Raw genomic sequence first — 16,108 nt, forward strand, 5'->3', positions numbered from 1 at the left:
CGCGCTCCGTAACTTACTGTTCTGACCTTGAACTCGGGTAGTAAGAGGCCTGCATCCTTTGGTATTTGGTCGAGGTGCTCATGGCCACTCAGGTTTAGCAAACTACCAAGAAAAGCTAGAGAAATTGTAACCTGTAGGGGATTTGCGTCCTATCCAGGCGGAGTATTCAGACTTGCAGTCACTTCAAAGTAAATAAACGGGGATAAGCTGTGACATCTCTGCAAGTTAGCATGTGGAACAATGTCATGTTAAGGCAAAATTTTATATATGCTGTTGTCTCAATATGTTACCTGTTTCATGTTTTCAGTATTAAAACTGAACAAGCTATTGTTCTATCTAGGAAAAAACGCAAAGTCTTTGTGAACGGTTTGACAATTACTGCAACAGATCATGGAATCGTCGGTTTGAAGAGGAGCAGCAAAGCTGCAAAAATGCAGAACTGAAAGGCAAGCTGGCAGAGGTTTTGAAAATAATGCTGGACAACACGATGAATTTGAGTGAAGAAGAATATTCACAATGTGGTGAGTATTTACTCTGTTTTGTATTGTGTAAACAACTTGTCTTGGTTGACAAGACAGATATAAACACATTGATAGATCAAAGAAAACTTCAGAAAATTGAGAGTTTAAAATACATGCATCCAAGAACGCATCCTGTCTAGCAGGACTTAACTTCATCGATCAGACATGCAAAGAAAAGAAATCTGGTCTCCACGCAACGCTCAGCTAAATCTAAACTCCCAAGATCCGATTCTTAATTCTCCTCTCTAGCTGCCAGATATTTCTTTGTAAATTGGTCATGAAAATTTGACGTTAGATCAAGATAACAACTTCTACCTGATAAGTTTGAGTATTCACGTGATCTGTGTGCAGGATAATGTATGAATATTATGGGGAGAAGGTGCATGTTAATCACTTCTGGGAATTGAATATTGCTGTTTGTTTTAGGATTACTTTTCACTTGTCATGGGTTCTTATGAATTATAGAATTGAGCAATGAGTTTGACCATGATTTTTCCACCCAAGTCAACTGATAAGTGGATTTAATTTTTTATAGTTCTACTGAACTAGTTGACGTCTACATTTCACTTTTGTTTTAGACTCAATCCTTTCCAGTGTGGAAGAGACAACTAGCAGAAACCTGGAATCTACACAAGAGATAATGACGTCAGATGACAACTCCTCTGAGCCAGATCAGGAAACGAGCGTCAATATAAGAATGAATGATGTGGCACTAAAAAAAATTATGTCGCTCATGTTTGGGGATGTTTGTTCTTTGCAAGAAGGTCGTGTCCTAGGGTCTTTGATGCTGGCGCTGGTAAATCAAATGGCTAGAGGGTTAGTTTTTGTGCAACAATATTTTCTTGTCTCATCTCATTGGTAGCACGTTCACGTTTTTTTTTTTCCTGAGCGTTGCAATTGTCTTCGGATCAAAGGTAGAATCTGAACAACTTGGCAACTACCCCTCCCCCATAAACGAACAACAGCCAACATATAAAAAGTTAGGGTTAGAGTTGGGTTTGGCGGGGGGGGGAGGGGGGCGACTAGGTACGCAGTTGCTCCGATACTGACATTGATCCTTGTCTTTTAGGAGAGATTGATTTGTTTCAATTTCATTCTGCAAGTGTCTTGCATTTCTTTTTGGTTTCAACTTCCTTCGATTCTTCCCTCCTACTGTCTGTTTTAATCCAGAGAATATGTCTTGGAAATATCGATAATGAATGAACTTTTGTCAAGGCTTCACACCCATTACTTAAGTTACTAATGAGAAATACTCTTCAAGAAAAGGTAAAACCAAGGCAACTATTCTTTATGCACTGGTAGCATGCTTGTCACAATACTTATTGCGTGGCTATGCAACTGAAATAGTTTCCTTACAGGGCAACTTCCTTGGACAGCGGAGCCGTAAGAGATGAGATAGAAGCACTCACAACATATCATTTGAAAAAGAGAATTAGAGATCCAGTAATACAGGCGATATTCTGTCACTTGGGAGGTACTCTGAGCAAGGTATGAACAATTGCTTAGATTCTATTCCACCCATCATGATTTTTCATTGTTAGAGTTGAGCTTTTTGTTTTAACACAAGTCGCAAAGCATGAACTGTGTTTTTTATTTCTCGAAATATAATAACAACCTTTAAAATACAAGGGACAAGGCGTTAATAATCGTCGGGGGGGGGGAGGTCAAAGGGTTTTTGGAGGGGTTGTATGGCTTTTAGATGGAACAGAGTGGAATCAGTCGTCGTTGACTGAGCATAAAGGGGGACTATAGGAAATTAACTGTCAATTTTGGAGGATCATTAGAATACTTAAGAGGTTTTTTTTTGGGGGGGGATCAGGTAGATTTTATTGTGAAATTCCCCCCCCCTCCCTTTCTGGCTATATATAATGAACAGTACCAATACTGTTTTTTCACTGGCATTGCAGGGAAACAACTTAAATTCACATTTCTCGTCCATCTTCCGCCTGGTGGAGTCTGAAATACTCACAGAGTGCTTGATGTTGGAGAGCCGTAAGCTTTGGGTGCAGGGTAACGAAGGCAAAGAATCAAATGTTTTCTCTGTTTTGGGCGGAGCACGACATCTTTTGGATAGCGTGTCATCACGGAAGTTAGTTGAAGAGGGACATGGCAGCTCTCTCACTTCTTTGACAATTCGCAACTACGACGAAAACCTCAAACACTTGGAAATATTATCATCACACTTTTGGGTCAATGGTGACTTGCTTAATTCCCACAATGAAGTGGATCGGTAAGTACCTCAAGGGTGGGGTCTCGTGTACAATCTTGTTTACATTTTATACTTAAGAATGTACCTCGTTTACATTTAATGGTCTCTGTTGGTAATAAAAGCGTTTGTGTTTAAGAATTGTTTGGAGGTCAAGAGAAGATTGTAAATTTTGTCTCCTACTTTGGCTTTGGCAATCCAACTATTATTTCTTCACATTACACTACAGTGGTACCCTATAAAATTGTAATGCGGACTGCGTTCATGTTCATTTGCATTCTCTGATGATTGTTCTCTGATTTTGATTTGCTATTTTATTTTCAACATAAGATCTCCTGGTTGCCCTGCTTACATTTTTATACTTCCCCAGTTGTGGACTTTATTAGATATTGAAATGAATGAAGCACAAAGCCATTAAAGTACTTCAGTTGAACCTAGTAAGAGTTTTGTTTTACCTTGGGTGGAGACTTAGAAACGTCTGAAAGAAGGGTTGGTGTAGTTGTTACTTTCATCAATTTCTCTTTTTTTCTGTAGGAATTCAAGTATAAAGTTGTTCATCGCCAAATGGTTTCAAATTCTTTTGTCAGTCAAAGAATCCCTCTTTCAAAGTAGAAATATGGGGATCACTAGTGTCATTGACAAAATATTACCAAGTGTCTATGAAGAAGATAATCTTTTGCATGGCATTAACTCTGTGGTAGATGTTTTGAAGGAAGTTGTGCAAATTGTTTCCAATGCTTACAAACACTGCACTGGCAACGTTAAACAAGCAGATTCGATGTGTAATCTTCTGACTGCGTGTCTCGAAGGAGTTTCTCGGCTTCCAGAAGAAGCTCGGGGTAAGTAATTGTTTCATGTAGCAGTAAGTTTTTACAATCACTGTTCATTCATTTGTCCGCAGTTCGTAACCGGATGGTATCATTAGTTAGAACAATCTGCTCTGTAGGTGTAGAATCAAACTTTCAACTCATCAGCCTTAAAAAGGTCAAATTGGTTTTAGAATTGAATTTTTGAAGGGAGTCGTGCGTCAAATTTTCAATCCTTCGGCTGTAGAGTTTATTGAAGTCAATAACATAGTGAACATTACAGTGATCAGCTGAAGAGCTGGTTAAGGAGGCAAATGTTGAAATCAAAATTGCATTAAAGAGCCGAGGTTTTATTTCATTGACTCATTTGGAGATCGTCCAGAAAGACAGGCTGCACATCTGATCTCAGCGACCTGCAGGGCTCAGTTATCCAAAAGGTGGATAGCGCTATTCAACGGATAACTGTTAACCCTTTAGTACCCACGAAGGACCATGGTAGAACTTTTCTTTACAATGTCGATACAATATCAAGAAAACAAGTGATGAGAAAAAAGAAAAATATTAGTTAGGGGATTATTAGTTGATCTAATGATTACGGTAGAGAGGAGTAGTACCAATGAGATCATGGGAATGAAAGGTTTAACAACGTACTGCACTATCCAGTGGATAGTGCAGAACGTTGCATTAGTGCAGAGTGATAGATGGATAGTGCAGAGCTATTCACCCTTTGAAAAACTGGAGCCAGCAGTTTATTTCCAATTGTCATGTTCTCAAAAGACAAATTTTCTTTTGTAGCAGATGACACAGACATGTTTTGGGACTCCATTTGCCTTGGTGACATGTGGACTAAACTTGGCTTGGTTCAGTCATTGATTCTGTCTCCTGTCGGACCCGTGGATCCTGTTGAGAAAACTAGAATTGAACTTGAGTATGTTAATAGCGAGGTAAGTGTACGTGTTATGCGCAGTCGTATTTTTTTTCAGAAAATAATTTTTATTTCCTTGTTCGTATTGTATCACGTAGTCGTTTATTCAATGTGACTATTTCGCACTTCTTCTTTGGCAAACTAATTCTTCCAAATCTTTGAAATTCCTACATCCCAAATGCCTTCATATGCAAATCTTTCAATTTTGAGCAGATTCTAGTTGACACAAGAGCACTCGGGTGTACACATTCCGCATTTTTTTAACAGATTCAGAGAATCGAAGAGGAGTTAAAAGTGAGATATTATGCAGAGGAAATATGGAGAGGAATGAAGACTTCTGTTGATGATTTGGAAGCTCTTGTTTGTGATGAACACAGGAGTGAATCACAATTAACATCTAATCCAGTACGGGTGGGGCGATTGTTAACTAAACTTAAAAATCTCAGAGTGAAAGCGGAGAACCTGAGTAAGAATGCCGCCATCAGACCAGATATCTCGCAGGTATGAAAAAAAGGTGTTGAAAGAATGGACGGGAGATTAGCTTTTGATAGCAGAATGCTACTCTTGTATACTTGCCAACTACAACAAAACTTATATGAATGCATTAACACTTTCTTGAAAAGAAATCAACCTGGTATGTGGTGAGGACAGCAGACTGCAGTCAGTTTTTTGGGCAGATTGACGAAGTTTGTAGAAAAAGATAGCAAAGTACTTGTGATTAAATTTTTGTTGTTGACAACTTATCAAAGATGTGGTTCGACTTTATGTTTGTCTTAAGTGTTGTTTTGTGCAGACTTACAAGAAGTGCCCCTTTATTCTTAGCTGTCTTCGATGTTTGAGCATCTGTCATTTTGTTGGATAACAACTGGGTACCTCTGCTTCCTGCCAGTTTTTGTTACAATGCTACAAGGACCTTTTCTGATTACTAACGTTTTGCACTGTTTTCTGTTTTGACAATGTGATTGGCGCTAGATGAAAATAAAGTTAGTAGGTCGCGAAATTTTCTCGTCTCCACTCCTCTTACGGGCTCGCCGCTTATTTTGGGCGCTCGGTTGCAAAAATCTTCCGCTAAAAGGCCTTAAACTTAAGCAGTAGTCTTAATGATACCTTAAGCTCACACATTTCTGTTTGAATTTGTTTTATAATGTAGTTTGATGCTATTCTTGATGAAGTAAAACACTTCCTGCACACTGTTGGTGAGAGTAACACTGTTACGGACCTAACAAAATCTATGAGAGAGCTAGCATCACAGCTTTATGGCTCACTGAAGAATGGTGTTAATGGAAACGTTTTGGCCAGTTCTGTCACCTCAGCTGTTCATAAGGCAAAAGCCTGGTATACTTCTGTGGAAAGGGTTATCCAAAAGCTGAGGAAGGACTATCCACTGTACTGTGATATTTTAGGACCCTTTATTGCTGGTGTATCTCAGGTATAGCAGAATGATAATTTTTGTTTGTAACTCACATAAGGGTATTTTGACAATTGGGAGAGTACGTCTTACCCTGGGTCACTTTGTTGTGCTCTTTGATAGGGAGACTATCATAACCGCCAACCATACCATACCCTACCCTACCCAACCTACCTTACCTTACCCTGCCTACCCTACCCTACTCTACTTTACCCTAACTTACCCTACATTACCTACCCTACACTATCCCACACTACCTACCATACCTTACCTTACCTTACCTTACTCTATTTTATCCTCCCCTACCCTACCCTACTCTACTTTACCACACCTACCCTACCCCACACTACCCCCACCTTACCCTGTTTGACCTACCCTACCCAACCTTTCACCACCCAGGAATGGATTCGGCAATTGTGATCTCCTGATGGAATTTTGGGGGAGTAAACTGGATTGAGTCAGCATTCCATTCAGTGACATTACCACTGCTCGTAGGAATAAGCCGTGCTAGTTCAGGCTGCAGTTGACTCAAATACTGAGTTTCACTTTTTTGAGCTTAAAGAGAAGATTTGGAGAACCTTTAATCTCACTCCTCTTAATTTCTGTTACGATCAATGTAGGTCATGTATGGTGTGTCCCTGATGTCATCAAACTTATCAACATTGTTTCAATACTACTTATTTCGGGCTCAGCTTACAATGGGTACAAATATGCAGGTAAGTTTTGTTTATCAGTCTTCATGTTGACTCACCAAAAAAGGGTTTTGGCTAACCCAAGCCACCAGTATTAATTTTTCATCAAACAGTTAAGAAATATTCCCGTAGCTCTCTCTGATACTTCTTTTGTTATTAAACTTCTCTCCCTTTTATGTAAATGGCTCGTTACTAGCATGCTTTTTAAATGTGCACAGATTGGACAAGATTAAAACTGTTTGCAAATACGTGTTACTTGGTAAAACTGGAAAAAAATTGACCCACTATATCGCGTTGCTTTAGTTTCTATGAATAAATATTTGAGCAGATTTCATAAAGAGGCCTAAAAAAGCACTACGTAGCCCCTTCCCGCCCTCACTACACAAAAAGTTTGACATCGGATTATGATAGGGGGATACCCAGAGATCACTGTAAGGTCCGTCGTGGTCACAAATTGTGGGGTCAGTGACTTGCCACACACTGATTGTGAAGGGGGGTCAGTAATCTCAGTATGCATGAAATAAAAAGTTAGACACCATCCTAAGCCATTATGTGGTTAAGATTTGCCAATAGAAGACTTTTCCCATACCCATTTAACGTTCAAATTTAATATTTGTTTCAAATAAAAGGAACTGAACGATGTTAAAAATGGTTAAAACTGCAGTATTTTTCCATATTATCATTCAATCGTAACAGTGTAGTGGACCGGATGTGATATTGTCATTTTGTGAGTTTCCTGTGTCAAGTTCCTTGTCCTGTTTGGATGCTGCTGTTTCTTTAATGTCCCCTTCTGTCGATGCTTGCATACAAGGTAATGAATCGTTGGTGTTACTTTATTCTTTTATCAAGCTCTAAGTGTTTGGATCGTCAGCTGATGGCAATTGTACGACTAGGAAAGGCTTTTGTTTTAAGTTTTTGTTGTTTGTATAGTAAATAAAATGTTTTCTTTTGGTCGCAGGCTTGGTTGAATATCTTCAAGTTCGTGAAACAGCGGCTCGAACATCTGCATTTCTTTCCTTCAGGTACTATCCGTTGACCCTTTGCACCCTAATGGCGGAGCTCGCAGAGCGTAGCCCCATAATTATACAAAACAGTAGTGCCGAAAAAATTTGGACAAGGTGCTACTTTTAGCATGCGCGGCCAACTGTACCACGGGCACTATCTTATAATCAGTCCTCTACACGGACACGGAGAAGTTGCGAATGAAAATCCATTAATATTACCACGCACTTTATCCATAGTAGGGGCCTTAATTTTGTTGAAGAGACGTCCGGGAAAAAAATGCGAGCTCCGCTTTTAGGCTTGCCTAAATCTATATATTATCATTTTACATACAAAACTCACCATAGATGAAACTAAATCAAGAATAAACTGAGTCATATCGTCTGAATTTACCTGTCACAGGGCATTACGGCTATCAGTTCTCCATCTGCGTGACCACTCCATACAACATGGCTTCCTCGATGAAAAACTTTACCAAGCAGTGGTTACAATTCTGGAGATTTTCCTAAACAAGTGGAAAATCTACAAAGAGGAAGAACGGCAGCGAGAGGAAGAGGAAGGAAGTTTGTTCAAATTCAAGAACAAAACACACGGCGTGAGTCTTAGTGACGATGAGGAGAATAAAAGAGCCATAAGTAAGGCGTTCCCACGTTTTGATGACGACTTCAAGGATGTTATGGCTCCCCAGGATTTGAACGAGAATACTTTTGTCCCTCAGGATGAAAATGCTTCATCTTCATGTGTAGTCAAGTCGGATGCCGAACTATTTATGGAGAACGTTCCTGATTTCTCAGAATTGAGAAGGCTACATGAAGAAACTTTTTGTCGGCTTCGACCTAGTCAAGATTTCGCTTTACATGAAGCAGACTGTTACCGACCAAATGACTCCATGGAGTCGCTGTATTTGGAAGCCTTCAAGTGGGGTTACGAAATAGCGTCAGTGATGAATGCTCTTATACCATGTAAGGAACCCATGGAAATAGAGAACTTGAGAGATGTTTTTTTTATTACATTGAATTTGTACTCAATTTCAACTAAAACTTTGTTCATTTTAGGTTATACGATTTGCCTTTAGCTTTTAAAATGTCTAGGTATTACTCATACTTCAAAACATCCTATTTGTTGTTTGTTTTACGTCAACTTATGTATTGTTAAATTCGTGACTGAGCAGATTAATTAACAAGGAATGTGTTATCTTGCTGCAGGGTCGCATGCGGACAGGAAAACATCTCGATCACATCTCTTGCAAAGTTCCCTTTTGAAGGGTCAGTTCCAGTCAGACAGGACAGTGAAGGTAAAATGTTACAACAATCGGGCAATTTCCGATCGATTGTCGAGGCCGATGTAGGTCTTGATTTTGTTGAAATAAATTAACCTCCAGGAATGAAAAGAGAAGTTAAAACAATCGAAGATGTTTGAGCCTTAAGAGGTTTTAAGGTCATAATGAACTTTCATTTAGTATCATTGTGTAGCAATTTATTTCAGTCTCTACTGTGTAGTGGATGATATCACTTAGTTCCTGCGCAAACACTGCGCTGCAAATCTTATGACCTGTTCTACAAGTCTTTGTGCGCTTCTGGTTTAGAGCTGGGTTACACTTTTGGGAAGTACCGATACACCAAATTATGTAATTGTTTTAAGAAGTGGTCTAGATTAGAAAGCTGTATCATTAATATTGCGTACCTTCCCCATGCTCAAAGTGAACATATTCTTATTACACAGCAAGAAAAGCTATACCAGAAAGGTTTGAGTGACAAAAAACCTTTTGATATCTACCATGACTCAAACATTCAAGAGGTTGTAAGAGTGAAACCAATTCTTGCGGATTTTGCTGCTCGTGTTCACGAGCTGTTGGCGGAATGGCCTCGGCATCCTGCTCTAATGCAGGTGAGACCACTTTATTTGTTTGTGTTGAAATTTATATCTATAAACACGAGAAATGGTGTCCCATCATATTTTTATTCATTAAGGAAAGAGTTGAACATTTGGCATGTAATGACTTTTTTTCCCAAGTTGTTTGAAACTTGAATGAAACATGTTCTCAAACGTGTGAAACATCCTCTAGAGAAACCAAATTTTAATATTTGACTGATATATTATCCAAAGGAACATCTTTGAAAGGGTACATTTGCAAAATGTCAAGTCTTCTTGCCATATTTGTTTCGTACAGCAACGTTTAATTTATTTGTTAAATTTCAGATGATGTACGAAAAGAGGACAGATTTTTAAGGCGACTTTCCGTCAACGCACGAAATGAAAAAATGCCTCTCGTTTGAACAAAAACAGTGTAATTTTTAAACGTTTGCTCTCTTTCAGCTTTTGGTTGTGATAGAAAGGATATTGTCTTTTCCCGTGACCAGTCCAGTGATGAAGATTTTGACTGGCCTTGAGGTTTTACTAAGAAAAGCCCAGGTAAGAAGTTGAGTAGCAGTGCACTTGTAATCAAAGACTCCCATGGTCCAGTCTCGTGAAGTTACAGTTGGATGGAAGTGAACTCCTTAGATGTTGGGGGTAATTTATTATTGTCAACTGAGTTGATAACGTAAATTGGCCGCCGTAAAGAGTTAAAAAGCTGATGTTTCGAGCGTTATCCCTTCGTCAGCTTTTAAACTCTTTACGGTGGCCAATTTATGTTATCAATTCAGTTGATGATATTTAATTACCCTGTTACATTCTCCCACCGACGTAGCACCACAGTTTCTTTAATCATTGCCCCAGCGCGTTTTCTTTTGAAAGGTACCCAGTCCCTTTCCATGGTATTGGGACTGAGAGGCTCAGTATGAAAGTGATTTAACACCATCACTCTCAATATTTCATTTGTAATTCTTCTTACTATCTGCTAGACAATTCTTACAGAATTTTGTATTGAATCAGTCAATAATCTTTTGTATTGAATCAGTCAATAATCTTTTGTATTGAATCAGTCAATAATCTTTTGTATTGAATCAGTCAATAATCTTTTGTATTGAATCAGTCAATAATCTCCTAATTAATAGTTTTTTTCATATTCTAAAAATTTTCCTGCTTGATATTGTGTTCATATTTTTAGGACTGGGAATCAAATGCTGCAAAACATGTCAGCCTAAGAGACCATTTGGATAATGTGACGCATCTGATCATTCAGTGGAGAAAAATGGAACTCAAGTATGCGGTTATATTTGTTCATAACTTTAAGATAACCCGTGCGCACAACTTGTATGGGTATTTCTAAAGATTGACGTTCTAGTTCCAATTCCAGTAGTTTTCTTCAATTTTGCAATCTTATTGTTCCAGAGTGGCATTATGGGATCGTCGTCGAATCAGTGCTTCGAAACCAGCCTTTCACTCGCGTGCTCCTTTTCGCCTGTTTAAAAGAGACGGTCAGCAACGTCGAGTTACTAATCCTGCAGGGGTCCCGTTAGTGTGGCCGCTCTGATTTTGCAAATAGCATCTCATTTGTCATCATGTGCTGGGACAACGTGAAACATGACCAATTAACTTTTTCTCATTTCACCGATCTATTAACTCATGTTAAACGTTCCAGTGCTGTACAGTTAAAATCCCTACAGTTTGGATAAAAATTTTTCCCTACAATCTTTTATCATAATCAGGTAAAAGCGAAGTGTTGTGTTAATTCTGCAAAGTCCATGCTCTCGTTCTGCTTCAGGTGCTGGTCAACACTACTAGATGTGACCACCTTAAATTCAGCAGCAAAAGCCAGTCAATGGTGGTTTCACATTTATAGTTCTTTGGTGCAGTTTAGGATGACTGAATATGCGCAGGAACCTAGTGGTAAATTTTGCTGCTTTATTGTTATGGTATAAACAAATATTTGGGAGGCAACGCCCTTGGAGTGTTGCTCTTAGCTGTTGTTAGTGTAATGATTTGAAGTAAAGCTAAAGCCATGAAAAGGAGTTGTGTGTGATTCACACACATTCTAAGCTTTCAATACTCCACTTCGGTTATGACAGATTCTTCCTCATAAACGTCTATTAGCAGACGGTGGCCTTTCTAAATTTAAAAACTACAGTATATAATACTCCGCTGACCATTATGAGAACTTGCATTTCATTAGTCAATTTACACACATCTAAAACTTTATCTGTCTTTCTCTTTCCATAAACAGAGGGTATTCCTGATGGCAGTGAGATAATCGAACCTTTACAAAGATTTATCGAAAGCTCAACACTTGGAGAGTTTGCTTCCCGGTTACAAATGCTGTTTGCATTTTACAAACAAATGTGCTACGAAGAGGCTAGCACTGGAGAAGGTAATTAATCTTGGAAAAAGTTGTCATTTGATGGTATTGTTGAAAGTCAAACTATAGACGGGTTTGTTCTCTTAAAGGGGTATTGCTTCAAACTTTCAGCAAATCCTTGAGCAACTTAAGCTTTGAGGAGAGTGCCTAATTGCACAAGCATCAGACTCAAATACTTTGCCGCTGAAGTTCAGTCCCTGAGGTCTTTCCAATTCAGCACATCCCCCGTTAAAACCTGGAGAATTGTAGTATTTTAAAAAAAAATGTGAAGACATTAATTTAGAGACCAATGAAATAATCCTTTCGCTGTGAGACATGGGAATTTCTCTAACAAAAGTGGCTCTGTTTTCAGTTAAAGTATCAGATGTGCTATGGAACTTGTTCTGTTACTACAAGCAATTTATTCCTTCTGTTGAGCAATCTCTGCAAGAAATGAGGAAACCTATTGAAAAAGATCTGAAGGTGAGCTGCTTTATTTCAGTTTTGTCAAGAAGCAAGCAAATGTATAATCAAATATGAAATAAAACGGAACTTTAAAACTTCGGAGTTCTTTTATGAGTTGTGATAAGTTGATGCATGTGAGCTTTCTTTGAAACAATGGCAACCTGCTGTGAGAATTTTTATTGTAACGAAATTTTAGATGAGTTACAAATTCAAGTTGTTAAAATATAATTTTGTCTGGTAGGATTTTGTGAAAATTGCCAAGTGGAATGACTCCAACTTCTGGGCTATGAAACAAGCGGCTGACAAGTCTCATCACACATTGCACAAATTTGTGCGCAGATACGAGGTACTAAAGCAGGATAACGTCTCTACGATTTTTGCGTATTCAAACATTTTATCTCTCTGTGAAATATTTGCTATCTTAAATACCTATTTTTTGTAATCTTGTGAGCAAATGTAAAATGGGACAAATACGTCATACAAAGCGTCCCTATGCAGGAGCTCAGATTACGATCACATATTGAAGACTGGATGCTTAAACCTGCTGCATCTGCGATCAACATTGAATTTGTTTTTTGTTTTGTTTTGTTTGTTTTTTTGTTTTGTTTTGTTTTACTTCTTGCTGTAAATGAAATTTGATGAAATATCACCCTAATCTAATATCTTTAACTACCAATCTTCTTGTGAACTACAAATGTTTCTTCGTTTTCAAAGGCCTCTCTGAATGAGCCAGTCTCCAAGACCTTGACAAATGTGGAGAAAGCTCTTTCTCCTTCTGAAAATAAAGAGAATTACACAAATAAAAGAAAAAGTGTACAAGCAGAGTGGTTCATATCATCAGAAGCATTGAAGGTCAGATGATCACAAGTATTTGTATCGCTAACATTAATTTTTGGTTTTATGGGTATTTTTGGTATTGTTTTCTCATCTGTCCTAACAGTATCACATAAAATCCATCACCCCCAAAGGTAACTAGCACCTAATTCCTCCTTAAAATATCAGCCCTGAATCAAGCATCAAAGTCTCGAGATTAAAGGAAATGATCACCAACTAAAGAAGCTCTTGGTTTTTTTATTGTTAAACAAATTCTCCTCGTCAGCACCGCAATGAATGTATAGAGAATAGAATGGAGAAAATGCGTACTGAATATTTATTCTAGAGGGTTTGAGGCACTTCTCTTCAAATTGCAAAGGGGGAGGGGGAGAGGGGTCCAGAAATGCTCTTTGAAAACCTTGATCAACACTTCATCCCGCTGTGTACAGAATTGTGGTTACTGCCGTTGGAATATGGTACAGAGGGCCCAAAGTTGGCCAGTTTGCGTCCCAAAAGAACTCCAACCAACTAAGCAGATAATTGTTAACAATGATGGTGCTAAGAAAGTTAATGTTCATAGTGCGGTTTAAAAAGTTTTAGTTTTAGCTAAGTTTCGACTAGTGTGTTTTACATTAGCATAATTCTTTGGTCAAGGACTTCGGCAGTTACTTGGAGAAAAGGGAAAAACAAATTAAATTAGTTTAAATTATTATGACATGAAGTCCATTTTAAACTACAATTAACTCCTGAGATGTGACACCAGTTACCGGAAGGAAAAAATTGCTTATTCTAAAAATGTGTTTCCTCTTCAGACACACTGTAACAGAAGTCTTCAATTTATATCAACGCACGAGAAATGGAGATTGTGTCTTCCATCAAATCAGAATCGTCTTACAAAACTCTTTCAAAAAATGAGACAGTTGTCACACCAGATTATTAGTCGACAAGAGTATGAGCCACTAGTGACGTGCTTGGATGACTTTACAGGTACGAGTTTTATCAAATATTAAAGTACATTAAAAACAAGCTTACTCTTCCAGAGCTAACAGAATTTTTAATTGATTACTTAACACGACGTTTTTTTTTCTACATCACCGCGGTATTTCATTGCCAGAATATGTTAAGGCAGTGTTTTCGATTTAAACCAAATCGTATGAGCGAAACGAAACAAAGTTCAAAATCCCAAAAAGAAGAAAATGGAAATTCGGACAAATGGAATCTGGGGCGCGAAAATTTGGTTCACTAAGGGACGATTTGTTTTCTTTTTTCATCTTGTTAGCCAAGGGATGGTGAGAATTTTCTTAACAAATTACACTGTCAAATGAGTCAAAACCGATGAAACACCAGATTTATTCCTCTATTGGCTTTCTCATTAAAGCTGAGGGAGTTCTCTCTGTTTTAATGCAAACAGCGTATTCCTATACCGATGCTGAACAATTTAGGAATAAGAGCGCGTTTGTTATATATTTTTCCATGTATCAGGACTGAAAGAGAAAAGCTTGTGCCAAACGGCCGAGCAAGTCTATTTAACGAATCGACAGTGGTTTGGTGTGGTGTGTACTGTTATCGACAGCGATATTCATCATCACAGTGGACAAAATGTTGTGGACCACGAGGCGCAGCCGACTGGCATTGTCGATTTTATTTTTTACCACGATATCGACGTCAAATAAGACGATTCTTTCAGTGCGTGACCATTGCGTGACACGTTGACGCGAGCAGCGTTGTCTGTATTCTTATGAACACGGCAAATTGGCCAATCAGATTGTGATATTAATGCAAATTGTAATAAAGATAGCTGTTGACGTTTAGGCAATTATTTGTTTTTTTTTTTCAGCTGAAGTCATAACCACTTCAAAAGAGCTGCAAGCTTTGGATGTGTCCAGTCAGGTATAAGAAGAACTTCGAAATTATCACTGAATTTTTGGTCCTGTTACTACTTGTTATTTACATAATTCAGTAAACATAGTCTATCATTTCATCCGTTACACATTTGACATATTTTTATGTAACTCATTATATGTTGTTTTTTCAGCCAAAAGAGAAACAAACAGAGTTGCGGAAACATATTCAGCAACGGAAACGTAAAAGTTTGTCAGACCTGTTCAAAATGTTGGCATTACTTGGTATGATGCAAATTGTCCTTTAAATTCAGGTTTATACAAATTGAATCTGTGTACAAGTGTCTTTGTTTTTTTTATTTGTTTGTTTTTCATTTTTTTTTTTAATTTTACGGTTACTTTTCTTTGTCTCCTTGTTTGTTTTATACACGGACTAGTTAAGAAGTTACTTGGGTCTTATCTAGAGAGGACAAAATTGTTGACGAGTTGACCTTCAACCCCATATTACTTCAATTTTATATCTTTTGCCTTTGTTGAGGTTACCTATTCACCTATTCACCTCTCCCCCCCAAAACAATGTTCTATCGTGATTCCCCAAACTTTTAGCTATATACGGGCAACAATGATTGGGGGGGGGGGGTCTTATCAATGATTTAGAGTGTGATAGAAGCAGGAGTGTTATTCTACACATCAATAGAATTCTTTAAGCATGATGTGTCAACTAATTTTGTCGCAAATTGTAGGTTTTGAGGTTGTGTAGTCATTGTTAATAAATATACATTTCTAGGCGTGTCTTATCGTAAGGGGCTCAATCTCGAGCGCCAGTCCACGGGAAAAGAGGCCATGTTGGTTGCTGCAGTTGAGGAAGAGGCTGTAACAAGATCAGTCGAGCTGCTTTCTGACAGATCACCGTAAGTATGCAAGAACGAGTAACAGCTCGACAAATGCTACTGTTATAACACTTTCAATGGTTTGCAATAATAAGTAAATTTTTGGAGAAATCAGAACTTTGAAAAAGATAAGAGTTCTCTCTCACTCTATAACGGCAGTGGCTCACCAACTTAATTTTGAAGTTATCAACAAGACATTTAAGATGGGTTTAAAGGATTTCAGAGTTAAAACAGTGTAATGGTTAATTAAGGCGACAGGATTGCAATATCTGTGTACGAACAATTTCAAAATTCTACAAGTTTTCCATTAAGTCAAAACATCA

At 38.1% G+C, this 16,108-nt stretch overlaps 1 protein-coding gene across 3 annotated transcripts in view; it reads left to right on the forward strand.

Moving 5' to 3' along the window:
* Positions 1-16,108, forward strand: part of LOC113676437 (midasin) — a 60,535-nt gene that overhangs the window by 27,707 nt on the left and 16,720 nt on the right. For 2 of the 3 annotated variants that reach the window (XM_089214762.1, XM_089214765.1), the window contains exons 46-70: positions 341-521; positions 1,100-1,337; positions 1,880-2,009; positions 2,429-2,751; positions 3,262-3,566; positions 4,329-4,477; positions 4,726-4,959; positions 5,609-5,887; positions 6,487-6,582; positions 7,255-7,369; positions 7,517-7,580; positions 7,963-8,522; positions 8,766-8,854; positions 9,283-9,447; positions 9,877-9,972; positions 10,610-10,704; positions 11,207-11,331; positions 11,666-11,809; positions 12,150-12,259; positions 12,483-12,587; positions 12,956-13,093; positions 13,867-14,041; positions 14,892-14,944; positions 15,090-15,180; positions 15,683-15,806. In XM_089214762.1, the coding sequence (XP_089070888.1) occupies positions 341-521; positions 1,100-1,337; positions 1,880-2,009; positions 2,429-2,751; positions 3,262-3,566; positions 4,329-4,477; positions 4,726-4,959; positions 5,609-5,887; positions 6,487-6,582; positions 7,255-7,369; positions 7,517-7,580; positions 7,963-8,522; positions 8,766-8,854; positions 9,283-9,447; positions 9,877-9,972; positions 10,610-10,704; positions 11,207-11,331; positions 11,666-11,809; positions 12,150-12,259; positions 12,483-12,587; positions 12,956-13,093; positions 13,867-14,041; positions 14,892-14,944; positions 15,090-15,180; positions 15,683-15,806 (4,184 nt within the window). The remainder of the gene's footprint in view (positions 1-340; positions 522-1,099; positions 1,338-1,879; positions 2,010-2,428; positions 2,752-3,261; positions 3,567-4,328; positions 4,478-4,725; positions 4,960-5,608; positions 5,888-6,486; positions 6,583-7,254; positions 7,370-7,516; positions 7,581-7,962; positions 8,523-8,765; positions 8,855-9,282; positions 9,448-9,876; positions 9,973-10,609; positions 10,705-11,206; positions 11,332-11,665; positions 11,810-12,149; positions 12,260-12,482; positions 12,588-12,955; positions 13,094-13,866; positions 14,042-14,891; positions 14,945-15,089; positions 15,181-15,682; positions 15,807-16,108) is intronic. The other variant, XM_089214764.1, reaches the window with a different exon arrangement.

This window comes from Pocillopora damicornis, chromosome 8 (assembly GCF_964200805.1).
Source record: "Pocillopora damicornis chromosome 8, jaPocDami1.2, whole genome shotgun sequence".
Lineage (NCBI taxonomy): Eukaryota > Metazoa > Cnidaria > Anthozoa > Scleractinia > Pocilloporidae > Pocillopora > Pocillopora damicornis.